Below are 17728 nucleotides of genomic sequence, written 5' to 3' on the forward strand. Positions count from 1 at the left end.
TTCAGGAGCAGCATATTCCTGTTAGCTTGAACACTGGATGACTTATGATATTCAGGCACTGGTCAAGATAAGAAAGGGGGCATATGTCAGGGAGAGGCAGCTGGGATCAAATAAATCCTTTGAGAAGTAAGGGGATGCAGGAGTACAAAACAAGTGACATGAGATAGCTTTAGCAGTTAAAGTAAAAGAGAATCCAAAGAGATTCTAAAATATATGAAGGGCAAAACACTAACAAGGGAAAGAATTATGGCCCCTTAAAGATCAAGGGGTCATCTATGTGTGAAGTCGCAGGAGGTGGATCAGATCCTAAATAAATATTTCTCATTCAGTATTTAATGTGCAGAAACATGTGGAAACTAGGGAACCAGTCGGGGGGTGTGTGAGATTTAGGTCCAAGTAGATAAATCCCTTGGACCTAAATCAATTGTATCCCAGGGAAGCTAGGGAAGAAATTGCAGGGTCCTGAGCAAGCATATTTCCAACATCAGAACGGAGGTATGGGAAGACTGGAGGGTGGCTAATGTTGTACCATTATTGAACAAAGGCTGCAAAGAAAAGCCAGGAAACTACAGACCGGTGATCCTGATGTCAGCTGTGGACAACTTGTTGGAGGGGATTCTGAGAGACAGGATGCTAGAGAGATTTGAGAAGATTTGTAGCACAGGTTTAGGTTCTGGATGTAGTTTTGCTTGCTGAGCTGGAAGGTTCATTTGCAGATGTTTCATCACTATGCCAGGCAACATCTTCAGTGAGCCTCCAGACGAAGCACTGCTGGTGTTTCCTGCTTTCCAATTGGAATGCCATGCTTCTAGGAATTCTCGTGCACGTCTCTGTTTGGCTTGTCCTAGGATGGATGTGTTGTCCCAGTCGAAGTGGTGTTCTTCCTTATCTGTAACTAAGGATACTAGTAAGAGTGGGTCATGTCGTTTTGTGGCTAGTTGATGTTCATGTATCCTGGTGGCTAGTTTTCAGCCTATTTATCTAATGTAGTGTTTATTACAGTTCTTGCATGGTATTTTGATATTTACATTAGGTTTGCTTGTTGTCTGTAGCCCACAAACGCACCAATACATTAAACAGCAACTAATGAACTTGAAATACTCTATACAGTCAAACAGGCAGAAAATTAGCCACCAGGATACATGAACATCAACTAGCCACAAAACAACATGACCCTCTCCTACTACTATCCTTACATATAGATAAGAAAGGACATCACTTCGACTGGGACAACACATCTATCCCAGGACAAGCCAAAACAGACACATGCACGAGAATTCCTAGAAGCATGGCATTCCAACCAGAACTCGATCAATAAACACATTAACTTGGATCCCATTTGCCACCCCCTGAGAAAAAGAAAGAACAGGAAATGGTGTCAATACAGGAAATGATATTGCCAACCCAAGGAAACCCAAACATATAAATAGAAAGCAGGAAAGCAGTGCTTCGTCCAGAGGCTCACTGAAGATGTTACCTAGTATGGTGATGAAATGTCTGAAAATGAACCTTCCAGCTCAGCAAGCAAACCTACATCCAGGGGATCCACATGCATTTGGAAAGGCAAGGACTGATCAGGGATAGTCAGCATGGTTTTGTGGATGGGAAAGCATGCCTCACAAATTTGATCGCATTCTTTGAGGAAGTCACCAAGACAGATGAAGGCAGAATTGTAGGCACTGTCTATATGAATTTTAGCAACACTTTCACCAAGTTCCACATGGTAGACTGATTAGTAAGGCTGGATCACTTGGAATTCAGAGACAGCTAGCCAACTGGATACAGAATTTGGGTGACAGAGATTGGTGGTCGAGGGTTATTGTTCAGTCTGGACACCTGTGACCAGCAGTGTGTCACAGGGATCATTGCCGAGTCCACTGTTTGACATTTATATAAATTATGAGATTTTTGAAGGCGTGGTTAGTAAATTTGCAGATGACACTAAAATTGGTGTTTGGTGGACAGTGTAGGTTATCTAAGAATAAAAGGGGACCTTGATCAACTAGGCCAGTGGGCAAAGGAATGGCAGATGGATTTTAATTCAGATCAATGCAACAAACCAGAGGAGAACTTGCACAACTAAGGTTGGGCCCTGGGGAGTGTTGTTGAAAAGAGAGATCTAGGGGTGCAGGTACACAGTTCCTTGAAAGTGGCATCACAGGTAGACAGGGTGGTGAAGGCAGCATTTGGTATGCTTGCCTTCATCAGTCAGAGCACGGAGTACAGGAGTTGAGATGTCATGTTACGGCTGTTCAAGATATTGGTAAGGCCATGTTTGGAATACTTTGGATAATTCTGGAAGGAACTGGAACAGGTGCAACAAAGATTTACAAGGGTATTATCGAGACTGGAAGGTTTGAGTTATAAGAAGACGCTGAACTGGTGGGAACCCTTTTCTCTGGAGAATAGGAAGCTGAGGTTATAGAGGTTATGAAATCATAAGGAGCATAGAGCCAAGCTCTTTTACCTACTGTAGTGGAGTCCAAAACTAGACAAAATAGGTTTAAGGAGAGAGGGAGAAGATTTAAAAGGGTCATGAGGGGTAACCTTTTCACAAAGAGGTAGGTGCGTTTCTGGAGTGAGCTGCCAGAGGAAGTAGTAGAGTTGGGTACAATTACAATAATTAACAAGGTAAAAACAATGACTGCAGATGCTGGAAACCAGATTCTGGATCAGTGGTGCTGAAAGAGCACAGCAATTCAGGCAGCATCCGACGAGCAGCAAAATCGATGTTTCGGGCAAAAGCCCTTCATCATGAATAAAGGCAGAGAGCCTGAAGCGTGGACAGATAAGCTAGAGGAGGGTGGGGGTGGGGAGAAAGTAGCATAGAGTACAATAGGTGAGTGGGGGAGGAGATGAAGGTGATAGGTCAGGGAGGAGAGAGTGGAGTGGATAGGTGGAAAAGGAGCTAGGCAGGTCGGACAAGTCCGGACAAATCAAGGGGACAGTGTGGAGCTGGAAGTTTGAAACTAGGATGAGGTGGGGGAAGGGGAAATGAGGAAGCCGTTGAAGTCCACATTGATGCCCTGAGGTTGAAGTGTTCGTCACCATAGAACACACCAGATGGCCTCCTTCTTTAGAGACCGCAATTTCCCTTCCCATGTGGTTAAAGATGCCCTCCAACACATCTCGTCCACATCCCGCACCTCCGCCCTCAGACTCCACCCCTCCAACCGTAACAAGGACAGAACGCCCCTGGTGCTCACCTTCCACCCTACAAACCTTCGCATAAACCAAATCATCTGCCGACATTTCCGCCACCTCCAAAAAGGACCCCACCACCAGGGATATATTTCCCTCCCCACCCCTTTCCGCCTTCCGCAAAGACCGTTCCCTCCGTGACTACCTGGTCAGGTCCACGCCCCCCTACGACCCACCCTCCCATCCTGGCACTTTCCCCTGCCACCGCAGGAACTGTAAAACCTGCGCCCACACCTCCTCCCTCACCTCTATCCAAGGCCCCAAAGGAGCCTTCCACATCCATCAAAGTTTTACCTGCACATCCACTAATATCATTTATTGTATCCGTTGCTCCCGATGCGGTCTCCTCTACATTGGGGAGACTGGGCGCCTCCTAGCAGAGCGCTTTAGGGAACATCTCCGAAACACCCGCACCAATCAACCAAACCTCCCCATGGCCCAATATTTCAACTCCCCCTCCCACTCTGCCGAGGACATGGAGGTCCTGGGCCTCCTTCACCGCCGCTCCCTCACCACCAGACGCCTGGAGGTAGAACGCCTCATCTTCCGCCTTGGAACACTTCAACCCCAGGGCATCAATGTGGACTTCAACAGCTTCCTCATTTCCCCTTCACCCACCTCATCCTAGTTTCAAACTTCCAGCTCCACATTGTCCCCTTGATTTGTCCGACCTGCCTAGCTCCTTTTCCACCTATCCACTCCACACTCTCCTCCCTGACCTATCACCTTCATCTCCTCCCCCACTCACCTATTGTACTCTATGCTACTTTCTCCCCACCCCCACCCTCCTCTGGCTTATCTCTCCACTCTTCAGGCTCTCTGCCTTTACTGTACTGTAACTAACTTGCATTTAAAGTAACTAGCCATGCAAAAATTTCTAGAATCAATGTCTCTTGCCCAAGGTCTTTCAAGAAACCTACTTTCTGAACTTTCCAAGCCAGAAAATGGTCAAGAAGATTCATTATTATGCAAAAACTGACACTTTCCATGAACCTCAGGTCAGAATCATAGCACTCTATTACATTTTCAAATCATACACTTCTCCACTAGTTACACAATTTCCAATAGCATAGCTGTAGCATGATTAGTATGGGAATACGGAGGACTCCAAAACAGCCATCAGATGTAAGGAACTACATAGCTACAAAGTGACTTCAAAATAACTGATTTCAAAATAATCAACTGATTTGAACCGAGGGACAAAAAAAGCAGTGAAAGCAAAGTTCCCTGAAGCACTTCTGTTTACACTAAAATAATTTAATTTCGCTACAAAGATTCCGCTCGTTTGGGGGATCAATAGTATATTAACATGTTTATACATACAGTTCACCAAAATTAAATTTCTGGATGACTGGAAGTATGGAAAATAAAGAACATGAAAGCATGGGAAGGGTTAAAGCATGAAGACCACTGGCAATCTGTTACAAGGGGTCTGTGAAATGCTAAACTAATCAAAAGGTCACTGTGGCAGGATGGGATAAGAATAGTGGAATACTGCTACACCAATTAGCAAAGTCAGGTTGGGGCTGAAAGGTCACTGTGGTGGGATGAGATAACAACAATTAGTAAAGTCAGCTTTGCCTGCTAAATATCATCATGGCAGGTTGGGACAGGTCGTGACAATAAATATTTAGGATATGACATTAAATTATTTAATTAATAACTGGTAGAGTCAGCCTGCTTGAGACCCTTGTGGCAGAACATGACATTAAATATTTATTCAATGGTTAGCAGGGTCAGGCTGGGACAAGAGACCATTGCGCTAGATGGGGTAGTAAAATATCTAATCATGACATTAGAATAATATTTAGTAGGGTCTGGATGGAAGATCATTGTGGCAGAGGTGGTAGTAAGTATCTAATCATGACATTAGAATGTAGGAAAAACTATAGTGGCAGAAGTCGAGAGATAATATGAACATTCTTTGTTTATTATACATCTGGAGTGAGGTAGTTCTGACTAACAGGTAAAAGGGTGAAGGGTGTTCGGTGAAGGGGTAAATGTAGGGTCTGGGTGGGTTGCGCTTCTGTGGGTCGGTGTGGATTTGTTGGGCCGAAGGGGCTGTTTCCACACTGTAACTAGTCTAATCTAAAAAAAATTACTGCAGATGCTGGAAACCAGATTCTGGATTAGTGGTGCTGGAAAAGCACAGCAGTTCAGGCAGCATCCGAGGAACAGTAAAATCGACGTTTCGGGCAAAAGCCCTTCATCAGGTTGGGCATGATGATATTTAGCTGATAAGCTAACAAAAACAAAAAAGGTATAAAGAGCCACAGACTCTGAAGTTCGGAGGCATTCAAGAATTCGCGCTCTCAGTGTCACGGTTTTTTTGTTTGCAAATAAAAGACCTACTTCTTGCGGAACTCCCCGCGTCTTCTGGTGATTCGATACATTTTCTCCAGGATAAAAGTAACTTCCCATTCGCCGAAGGACAGCCGAAAAAACCAAGCTTCTTATTCACGCAGACACAACCCCAATCACCCAACACACACTTGAAATTTCACAACAGCAACTACGAATACTGATAAACACTTGTTCCCCCAATTCGGAACTCTACTGAATCCTAGAATTTCCTATCCAATCCAAGTTGAGTAAAGCAGAACTTCCGGATGTAAATCCCAAAATTGCTTTTTTTTTATTAGTTGGCCTCCTGATCTCCTCCAGAAGCGAAATATTCCGTATGTAGCTTTTCCATACCACTTACTATTTCAGGACCACATCTGCAAGGCCAAGAACTGGAACCTCTCAATATTCAGACCTAATCCAGTCAATGATTTAATTTCTAAAACTTCAGCCCACAGGCCCGGTTCACCAACAATCCCGCCCCGACATTCAAGAGGGCAAAACCACGGGACAGGGAATAGTCCTACCTTCTAGTTCCACTCACCCCCTCCTTCACAACGCGAAAACCAATCTTCTAAACAAACACTTACAAGTCCATGATACCGGAGAAAATATTCTGCTGAAATCCCCGACTCCTGGCAGCGACGACCACACGCACAAAGTACGCGTCAGACGCAGAGAACACCTTTCCGGTCAACAGCAGGCGCTCCCCCGTCACGTGATGCCAAGGTGCTGAAACTGTGTTTAATGGTATTGTTTGTTCGAAATTGTAGAAAATCATATTAATTTTAACTTAACCTAATAAGTGACGTTTTTGCGACTAATAAACAGATAGCAGCGAATCATAGAAATTTACGTACAGAGGTAGACACAGTCCAGGGTTAGAGGAAAACATTGCCAATGCTGGAATCCAAGGTAGAGAAGAAAGAGGCTGGAAGAACGCCGCAAACCAGGCAGAATCAACCTATTGCAGGTGTAACCCAGGCCCACGGTTACACCTGAAACGCTGCCTGGCTTGCTGTGTTCTTCCAGCCTCCTGCTTGTCTATATTCGCTTCAGGATTGTCTGCACAGTGGTCCAGGGTTGTCTGTCTCAACCTCACCTTGGTCCCTAAACTACCGCAGGCACCTCCCAAATGAGATGAGGTTATCTACCTTTAAGGCCGACGTTTTAGCACCCCTCCATCCTTTTAGGGGAAGCATCCACATACTGAATCAGAAAATTGTCTTGTACACACTTAAGAAATTCCTCTCCATCTAAAGCTTTAACACTATGGCAGTCACAGTCGATGTTCGGAAAGTTAAAATCCCCTATCATAACCACCATATTATTCTTACAGATAGCTGAGATCTCCTTACAAGTTTGTTTCTCAATTTCCCTGACTATTGGGGGAGTCTATAATACAATCCCAATAAGGTGATCATCCCTTTCTTATTTCTCAGTTCCACCCAAATAACTTCCCTGGATGTATTTCCAGGAATATCCTCCCTCAGCACAGTTGTCATGTTATCCCTTATCAAAAACGCCACTCCCCCTCCTCTCTTGCCTCCCTTTCTATCCTTCCTGTAGCATTTGCTTCCTGGAACATTAACTGCCAGTCCTGTCCATCTCTGAGCCATGTCTCTGTAATTACTATGATATCCCAGTCCCATGTTACTAACCATGCCCTGAGTTCATCTGCCTTCCCTGTTAGTCGCCTTGCATTGAAATAAATGCAGTTTAATTTATTCAGCCTGACTGTTTGACTCGCTTCTGTTCTCAAATGTACCAGTCTCAGATAGAGAGGAAATCAATCAATCTCCCTGGGTCCCACCCCTTACTAGTTTAAATCCTCCCAAGCAATTCTAGCAAATTTCCCTGCCAGTATATTAGTCCCCTTCCAATTTAGGTGCAATCCATCCTTCTTATACATCTGGTGCCTTTCTCTTGCATCATGGCAGATAAAATGAATAAAATAGTTATAACTGTTTAGCTTTAAGTTCTGTGAGAAAGAACAATAGCTGCAAGGTTATGTCAAGATTCTTACATTCATTCTCATGGTCACTGTGACTGCAGTAGCCATTTTAAACTGAAGACAAATTACTATTGCCAGATGAAGATTGAAAATGGATGCTTTTAATTGTTGATTCCACTATACTTTATCACATGTCCTGTGCAAATGTATTTTAAATGTTGCAGTTGTACCAGCCTCTGCCACTTTTTCTCTTGCAGCACGTTCCATATAAGCACCACCCTCTGTGTGTAAAGGTTGCGCCTCAGGTCCCTTTTAAATCTTTCCTCTCCCACATTAAACCCATACCTCTAGTTTTGGACTCCCCTACCCTGTGGAAAAGATCTTGGTTAGTCACCTTATCTATGCCTCTTGATTTTATAAACCTGTCTCAGGTCACACCTAAGATTCTTACGCTCCAGGGAAAAAGTCCCAACCCATTCAACATCTCCTGATAACTCAAACCTGATGATTCAGTAACATCCTTGTAGAATCATCGAATCCCTACAGCTTGGAAACAGGCCATTCAGCACATTGAGTCCACAATGACCCTCTGAAGAGGGGACCCACACCATCGCTATAACCCTGCATTTCCCATGACTAATCCATCCTGCCTGCACATTCCTGGACACTATGGATAATTTAGCATGGCCAATCCAGAGTCCACACATCTTTGAACTGTGGGAAGAAACCAGACCACCTGTAGGAAACCCACTGTAGACACAGGAAGAATGTGCAAACTCCAGACAGACAGGTTCCCGAGAGAAAATAGAATCCAGATCTCGTGTGCTGTGAGACAGCAGTGCCGACCATAAAAGTAAATCCATTTTGCACCCTTTCCAATTTAATAACATCCTTCCTATAGCAGGGCAACCAGAATATCGCACAGCACTCCAAATGTGACCTTACCAATGTCTCATACATCTAGAACATCCTTATCCGATACTCAATGCTCTGACCAATGAAGGCAAGCATTCCAAACACCACCTTCACTACCCTGTCTACCTGTGATGCCACTTTCAAGGAACTATGTACCTGCACCCTTAAGTCTCTCTGTTCAACAACACTCTCCAGGATCTTGCCATTAACTGTGTAAGTCCTTCCCTGGTTTGACTTAACAAAATGCAACCTCACTTTATCTGAATTAAACACCATCTGCCATTCCTTGGTCCACTGGCCTAGTTAATCATGATCTCCCTGAATTCTTAGGGAATCTTCTTCACTATCCATTATACGTAGGATTCTGGGTAATTCAAGATGGAAGACGGGAAAACTTTCTGGCTGTAACAGCTGCTTCTTATATTGAGGTATTTTAGGTGTTGGAGGTGATTTCCTCGAATTCCAGGAGCAGCAATTACTGTTTTATATGCTGTTGCATTCTTTTGGAACTTAGAAAAAAAAATCAAAACAGCAGTTTTAAAAGGGAGAAGAACAAACAAAGGAAGCACATGGTGAGGTCAGTGCAAGAGAGAAAGAGAGAGAAAGAAACTGACACAGCAGTGAACCTGCACAGTCACTGTTTTTGTTGTTTGAATTCATGTATCGCTGGACATTGTTAATTTTCCCAGGCGCACTCCAAACAGTGAAATTCACAACTGATCTTGGAGGAACTGTTTGGGTGAAGTTCACAGCACAGAAGCAGATAAGTGTATTGTTTTTAAGTGGGACCTATAGAAAGTCTGCAGAAGTGAGTAGAGTGAGTTCTTTCTTGATGACATGTTTTTTGAGATATGTCTGTTGATTAAACTTAAAATATAAGCCATAACTATTAATTTAACCTGGGGCAGTATTTTGTAGAGGAATAAGACACTGTTATTTTCTGGGTCTGTAGATTGTGAAGGAGCAAAAATGGCCTTTAGTAGAGTGATAGGCGCTTCTTGTCAGATGTGGGAGTTTAAAGAGAGTTTAAGGGTTTCTGAGGATTATATCTGCAATAAATGCTGTTGGTTGTGAATCTTATCAGATCAAATGGATCGGTTGGAGAGATGGTCAGGAGCAATGAGGAATTTGCAACGGCAACAGTATGTGATGGATGGCAGTTATAGGAAGGGGAAAGTCTCAGATACAGTCACATAGATGGGTTAACTCCAGGAAAGGTAAGAGAGGTATGCAGCTAGTGCAGGAGCCTTCTGTGGCTATACTAATTTAAAACAAGTATGTTGTTTTGGAAAATGTAAGGGTTGATGGATTCTCAGGGGAACATAGCACGAACAGCCAAGTTTCTGGTCTGGAGACTGGCTCTAATGCAATGAGGGATACATCAGGTTCCAAGAGATCAATTGTGTTAGGGGACTCTCTAGTCAGAGGTACAGACAGACGTTTCTGTGGCCAGCAGTGAAAAATCAGAATGGTGTTGCTTTCCTGGTGCCAGGGCCAGGGATGTCTCAGACAGGGTGCAGAATGTTCTCCAGGAGGAGAGGGGCCAGCAAGAGGTCATTGTCCAAGTTGGAACCAATGACATAAGAAGAGAAAAGGTTGAGATTCTGCAGGGAGATTAGAGTTAGGCAGAAATTTAAAAAGGAGGCCCTTGAGAGTAGTAATACCTGGATTACTCCCAGTGCTAAGAGCTAGTGAGGGTAGGAATAGGAGAATAGAGCAGATGAATGCATGGCTGAGGAGCTGGTGTATGGGAGAAGGATTCACATTTCTGGACCATTGGAATCTCTTTTGGGGTAGAAGTGACGTGTACAATGTGGGAAAGGGAACATGCGAGAATGTAATGCAAATAAAAGCTATAAAATATGCTGCCTTCTTGCTAAAAATCAGAGATCTCTCAGTAGTCCATCCAGATACATCTTGATTGATACTCTGGATGATAGAATATCGATCTATTGATCTCTCGGCCGGCTTGATAACAATAAAAGAGTGCTATTTTGCAACCTGTGAGTGGTCCGAGAATTTCTAAGTTTACATTAGATTAGATTCCCTACAATGTGGAAACAGGCCCTTCAGCCCAACCAGTCCACACCGACCCTCAGACCCATTTCCCTCTGACTAATGCATCTAACAATATGTGCAATTTAGCATAGCCAATTCACCTGACCTGCACATATTTGGACTGTGGGAGGAAACCGGAGCTCCCGGACAAAACCCATGCAAACACATGGAGAATGTGCAAACTCCGCACATACAGTCGCCCCAGGCTGGAATCAAACCTGGGACCCTGATGTTGTGGAGGCAGCAGTGCTAACCACTGAGCCCTTGTGTTTAGAGGGATGAGCCAAATGCAGGCAAATGGGTTTAGTTCAGTTTAGGAAACCTGGTTGGTATGCCACAAGTTGGACCAAAGGGCTTGTTTTTCTACTATATGAATCTATGACACTTAAATGAGCATACATCCTGGACAACCACATTGATACAATGGACTGGACCTTAATGCAGCAGTCAATCTACTAGCCAAATGGACAGACACAAGAAGTACATTTGTTGAAGTTCCAATATTTTGAGTGAAAAATGTGATTACTTGTGTCTTCAATTTGACATGTTCCTATGAGTTACAAGTATAGTGGTAGCAATTATGGTTAAAAAAAAATTAAAGAAACTAAGAAAGAAACAACCCCAAATAGTAACTACATGGCCTATGTAGGAAGATACATGGGTTCTTACCAGAAATTTACAGCAATAATAATGGGTGATTTAAACCTACATATGAATTGGACAATAAAAATACCCTGGAAGATGGATTCATAGAATGTTTCCCAGACAGTATCTTTGTGCAAATATGCTAGTGTCAACTAAGGGCAGGTTGGATATTTTCCTAATTAACCTATTCAAAAGATATTATTACATAGCTCTAGACTTGAATGCAGGTCTTCTACCAAAGAGATAGGGACAGCACTACTGCACAACAAGAGCCCTCCCAAACAGCAGGCTATTCTAGACTCAGCAATGAGCAATGTGATAGGACTGATAAATCTCATAAAGATGTCCCTTGAAAACAGTGATCATAACATGATTGAATTTCATATTCAGTGTGAGGGAGAGAAAAGAACGGATTGAACAGTTGAGTTTTAAACTTAAATAAAGGTAATTATGCTGATATAAAGATGGATTTGTCCAAAATAATTAGGAAATCTTGAAAAGGGGGTAGGCCAACAGAAATACAGTGGAAGACACTTAAGATGATGTTATCACACAAGTTGCGTTTCAGTAAGAAAGAAATGAAAAATATGCACCAATCATTACTAATGAAGGAAGTTAAACCAACAAATTGAAATAAAAAGCATACAATTCTCAAATTCTCATAAACATTTGTGGCAGTTCAGAAGATGTGACAGGATAGAAAAAATAGCTAAAAATCATAGGGTATAAATTACAGTAGGAGACAAAGCATATGCTATGTTCAAAACAGTCTTTCTCCCTATTTTCACCACCTGCCCTTTAACAGAATTTTTTCCACTTCCTGTTTTTTGACTGACTTTGCAAGACCTGGAGTATAGAAGAAGTTGGGTTTCTTTCACACACTCAGGTACAGGGTGAGAGGAACCTTGCAAACATAGAAGCAGACATAGAATCAGCATGAATAAAAAGATTTTTCAATCAATAACAATTTTAAAATAACACATTTAAGGAATACCATTTTATCAATGTTGCTTTTAAAAATGGAATCCAAAATTTCAATGTTGGAGTTAGCCATCTGGAATCTTTTTCTATGAATGACTGATTGGCTCGCTAGTTGTTGAAAAGTCTTTCTTCTTTAAAAGTCTTCTGAGAAGATTTTACTGAAACATGGCTTCCGCATCACTGTTTTGATTAAAGGGTGTTTTTCGTTGCAGAGTTCAGAAATGCAGGTTGGTGTCAGTTTTTTTTTAAACTTTTTTTTTTAAACTTTTTTTTCCCTTTTGTAGCCTGGAGTTGAAATGTTGATAATAATAGATATTATATGGAGCAGTTCTGACCTGCTATTTCAGAATTGTAGCAGTAGAAAGACCATTCGGCGACCCAGCAAGTCTGAGTCTATAGTGCTCCTCCCAAGACTTGGGCAAAGTGGGCCACCCACCCCCACCACACTCACCAAATCATTTCAAATAGCTGTTTAATTTAATTAGTTGCTTAGTATTAAATTTAAACAATCTAATCTTTCGTAAAAATGACTAAAGGGAAGGAAGCCCGCAGCTCTCAGCAAGCAGGAACCCCTCACCCACCCTCTCCAGCTGCAGCTGAGGCGTCCGCAGCCGCTCCGGGGGACTTACCTACGGTGGCAAGTCTTGTGGAAATCATCTCCAAACTGGATGCGAAGATCGACGCTTTCATCGAAGAATCCCAAAGTCGATGGGACTCACTCTCGGCCGTGCTGCAAAAGCACAACCGAGACATGAAAGAAATCGAGCGCCAAGTCAGAGGGGCGGAGCTAAAGGCCGCGACCTCCAAAACTACAGCGCAATCGGCCGTGGATCGGGTCCGGACTCTCGAACAGCGAGTCCGGACTTAGAGAATCATATTGATGACCTCGATAATCGAGGTCACCGAAAAAAATATTCGTTTGCTGTGCCTTCCCGAACGGGAAGAGGAAGGCCAGCTTACAGCGTTTCTTGAGCAGTGGCTGCCACAGCTTTTAAATCTGGAGGCCAGATTAGGCCCGGTAAGGGTGGAATGGGCCTACCAGTTTGCAATACATGGGCCCGGCTTGAACCAGCGCCTTCGCCCGGTCCTGTTCCAGCTGCAGAGCGATAGGGAGAGGCAGATACTCCTAGAAGCCTCTAGAAATCTTGGAAAAGATTCCCAAGCCATGATCTATAAAGGATCCAAGATCATGTTATTCCAGGTCTTTTCCCCAGCTCTGGTCCGGGGAATGTTGGCGAAGAAGTGTTTAAGGGACTTAAATATTCAGTACTCCTTATGCTACCCAGCAACGCTACGCTTTAACCATGAAGGATCCGTGTATAACTTCGGATCGCCAGAAAAGGCGAAGGAATGTTTGGACTCTCTTAGATAAATTGTAAGAGACAATGGATGTTGGTTTGCCTTTACCCCATTTACCCCATTCCGGTTTATATCCCCCCCCCCCTTTTCTTTTTTCTTACCTTACTGTTTAATATTATCTTGGGGGGGTGGGGAGAGGGATTTATTTATTTGTTCTCTAGTTAACAATTTTCTCCCCCCCTTGGGGTTGTTTTTTTTTATTATTCTATGTATATTCTATTTTACCTCTGTCTCTAGGAGCGGGGTTGTTTTCCCTTGCTATTTTGTATTATTATATTTAATTATTATTTGTTAAGGTTGTAATTTTATAGTTATATATGCTTACACATGGTATTAACATTATCAAATATATCCAGGTGTGGGTGGGGCGGTAGGGTGCTCACTGTTAACTCTAGCTTTGTATTATATCTGAATTCTCCTCATCTTATTGAGGAGCGCCTGGGTCAAAGGTGGGGCATTGGTTGGGAGGGGATACGATGGACCTTTGGAAAGGAAGTGATACCCCCTGGGAACAGGGGGAAAATCTCCATTTAAATATGTTTTTTATTATTATTTAGAAATAGTTTTTTATTATACTGTTGTGAGTGTATTAGAGAGCCTTTAGTTTTGTGAATTTTATATGCTCTATGCTCGGGATGTTCTGGATAGGGTTTCCCCTCCCGAGGGGTCTCGGATTTGCCCGGATGATTATGGTTGATCAGTCGGTTAAGTGGTGCACCTGGAATGTCAAGAGGAGTAATTCGCCAGTCAAAAGGAAGAAAATATTATCAAATCTTAAGAAGGAAAGAGTTGATATAGCTCTCCTACAGGAGACACACCTGTCAGATAAAGAACACTTGAAATTACAACAGGGTGGATTTGATCAGGCCTTTTTTTCTTCTTTTAGCTCAAAAAGCAGGGGAGTTGTTATTCTTGTTCGGAAGAATTTCCCTTTCAAAATCCTAAATCAGATAAAAGACGAATCTGGACGATATATTCTTATTAAAGCCCTTATAAATGGAGAGGAATATGGGATTTTAAATTTGTATTGTCCCCTGGCACACCCCTTTAAATTTATAATGGAAGCCTTCTCAAAATTGATGGCTTTTGGTGCCCGTCATACAATTATAGGGGGAGACTTTAATTGTATTATGGATCCGGAAATAGATAGGATTCCCAAGAGTACTGCAGGAGTATCTCCCAGATCTAGACAATTGGTGGATCTGAACGAAGAATTAGGATTAGTAGATGTCTTCATCCACAGGGTAGAGATTTTTCTTTTTACTCCAATCCACATGAATGCCATACCAGAATTGATACGTTTTTTGCCCCCTCGATTTTTTTAAATTCCATATCATCCTGTAAAATAGGTAGTATAGCAATTTCCGACCATGCTGCTGTATATATGGAAACCAAGGCGAGGACATCCCCTCGGCATTGGCATATGGACCCCTTTCTAATGAAAGACAGTAAATTTGTAAAGTACATCTCTCAAGAATTTAAAACTTTTTTAGAAATTAATTTAGGTACAGCTAGCAACCCATCAATGATGTGGGAGACCATCAAAGCTTACGCGCGAGGTTTGATCATCTCCTACTCAGCGACCCAGAAAAAATTAAAGGGAGAACAACAGCATCTGCTTAAAAGCAGCTGAAACTGCATATGCTGATAGACCTTCTATTATTAAATTGCAAAGGATTACGGCCCTTAGGACAGCTCTAAACACTACGCTTACCCAAATGGCTCAGAGGGAAATATTATTTGCAAAACAAAGGTTATATGAATTTGGCGACAAACCGGGTAGATACATAGCATTTCTTGCAAAGAAAAAAAAGGCCCCTCAAACTATCACGTCTATCAAGGAAAGTACGGGTATTTTGACTCATGATCATAAAAAGATTAATGCAATCTTTAGAAAATTTTATTCTGATTTATATAAATCGCAGGAGTGTGAAGACAGGACGAGGAGGATGCAATCATTTTAAAAAAATTTGACCTTTCCCGCCTAACTCCGGAACAGGTATCGGTCTTAAATGCTCCCCTAACAGTCCAAGAAATACTTGATGCAATTAGGCAACTTCAGAGCGGTAAGGCACCGGGCCCAGATGGTTTTCAAGCTGAATTCTATAAAGAATTTACAGAAATATTGGCTGGTCCACTTATGGACATGTATAACTATGCATATAGTCAGGGTTGTCTCCCACCTTCGCTGAAAGAGGCAAATATCTCTCTTATCCTTAAAAAAGGAAAGGATGCAGAAGATTGTATGTCATACAGACCAATATCCTTGCTAAATGTAGATTTTAAAATCCTTTCCAAAACGTTAGCACTGAGACTAGAAGGGGTACTGCCACATATTATAAAGGAGGATCAGACGGGGTTTATTAAGGGCCGTAGATCATCCAATAATATTAGAAGGGTTTTGAATATGATTCAAGCCTGTCATCAGGGAAAGATACCAGGAGTAGTAGTTTCATTAGACGCGGAAAAGGCATTTGATAGGGTTGTTTTACATATTTGTTTTACACATCGGAAAGATTTGGCATTGGAAAGGTGTTTATCAAATGGGTCTCAACATTGTATAGTGATCCCAAAGCAGTTGTGGTTACCAATGGATTAGGTTCGGATAGCTTCAGTGTGGGTAGGGGGTGCCGTCAGGAATGTCCCCTCTTGCCATTGTTATTTACATTAATAATTGAACCACTAGCAGAAGCTATACGGGCTGATCCTAATATAACGGCCCCGAGGATTGGTACAGGTCAACATAAAATTACCCTTTATGCAGATGATGTTCTTCTATTCCTCAGTAATTCTCTGATGTCCATACCTCGCTTAATCCAAGTTAATACATTTAGCGCATTCTCAGGCTATAAAATTAATTTCTCAAAATCGGAGGCTTTGCCAATGGGTGGCCTTGCTATGATACCCCACTTAGTGGACGGATCCCATTTTCCCTTTCGTTGGTCCCTGGAGGGTTTCTTATATTTAGGCATTTTTATTACCCCAGTATTTGGTCAGTTATACAAGGCTAACTTTGTGCATTTACTAGATAGGATAAGGCAGGACCTCCAGCGATGGGGAGACCTTCCAATTTCCTGGCTGGGTAGAATAGCACTAATTAAAATGAATGTCCTGCCCTGTCTCCTATACCCTAGGAGAACGCTTCCGGTGATGCTGCCGAGGCTGGCACTCCGTAAATTATATGGCTGGTTGGGTTCCTTTATCTGGAATCATAGTCGGCCCCTCATTAAGCTGAGGAAGCTACAGCTTCCTAACCTGCAATCTTCTTCCTGACCTCTCCGTCCCCATCCCCACTCCGGTCTATCACCCTCACCTTAACCTCCTTCCACCTATCGCATTTCCTAAGCCCCTCCCCCAAGTCCCTCCTCCCTAACTTTTATCTTAGCCTGATGGGCACACTTTCCTCATTCCTGAAGAAGGGCTCATGCCCGAAACGTTGATTCTCCTGCTCCTTGGATGCTGCCTGACCTGCTGCGCTTTTCCAGCAACACATTTTCAGAACAAGAAACAGGAGTAAACAAAAGAAGGCAGATGCAATTAAGGCATTTTAGAAGTATATTAAATAGCATTTCAAAGAAAAGAGTGGGGCCTATTGGAGATCACATGGTAATCTGCGTGGATCCAGACGATGTGGGTGAGGTCTGAAATGAATGTTACTCATCTGTATTCATGAAAGAAACATGTTGAGGTTCTAAAGCATGTTAAAGTTGATAATATTAAGATTATTAATAAAAGGTGGTATTAGATGTTTTAGCGGCATAAAAAGGTGCATAAATTCCCAGGGCCCGATGAAATGTATCCCAGACTGCAATGAAAGGCAAGACAGGAGATTGCTGGGGCCCTGGCAGAGATATTTAATTTTCACTGGTCACAGATGAAGAGCCAGGTGACTGGAGGATAGCTAACATAGGACAGCATGGATAGGCCAGGTAATTACAGATCATTTAGTCTGACATCACTGATAAGAAAACTATTGGAAAAAATTCTGAGGGACTGGATGCATCAATGCTTGGAAAGACTAAGACAAGGATTAATCACAGATTTGTTAGAAGGAGATCTTGTCTGTCTTATTTAATTGAGTTTTTTGAAAAGATGACTAAATGCATTGATGACGGTAGTGCAGTTGATGTGGTTTACATTGTCTTGAGTAAGGCATTTCAAAAAGGTTCGTCCAAAAGATAAGAACCCATGCAACCGATGGCAAGTTGGCAAACTGCAACCAAAATCTTGCAGCAATTTGAAGGCAAATGGTGATTGTGGAAGGGTGTTTTT

The 17728-nt window shown here is 42.5% G+C and overlaps 1 protein-coding gene across 3 annotated transcripts in view; it reads right to left on the reverse strand.

The window, feature by feature from the left end:
- tmem181 (transmembrane protein 181) overlaps positions 1-17728 on the reverse strand; it is a 252962-nt gene that overhangs the window by 203642 nt on the left and 31592 nt on the right. Inside the window, exon 1 of one of the 3 annotated variants that reach the window (XM_043696182.2) lies at positions 6135-6222. The exons of 1 other annotated variant lie outside the window; for it this stretch is intronic. In XM_043696182.2, the coding sequence (XP_043552117.1) occupies positions 6135-6142 (8 nt within the window). In that variant the 5' untranslated portion in view covers positions 6143-6222. Of the gene's footprint in view, positions 1-5553; positions 5610-6134; positions 6223-17728 lie in introns of those variants that run through there. One more of the 3 variants, XM_043696180.2, reaches the window with a different exon arrangement.

The sequence above is a fragment of the Chiloscyllium plagiosum genome, unplaced genomic scaffold, assembly GCF_037043375.1.
Source record: "Chiloscyllium plagiosum isolate Xiang-an unplaced genomic scaffold, Cpla_swu_hap1 HiC_scaffold_10, whole genome shotgun sequence".
NCBI classification, from domain to species: domain Eukaryota; kingdom Metazoa; phylum Chordata; class Chondrichthyes; order Orectolobiformes; family Hemiscylliidae; genus Chiloscyllium; species Chiloscyllium plagiosum.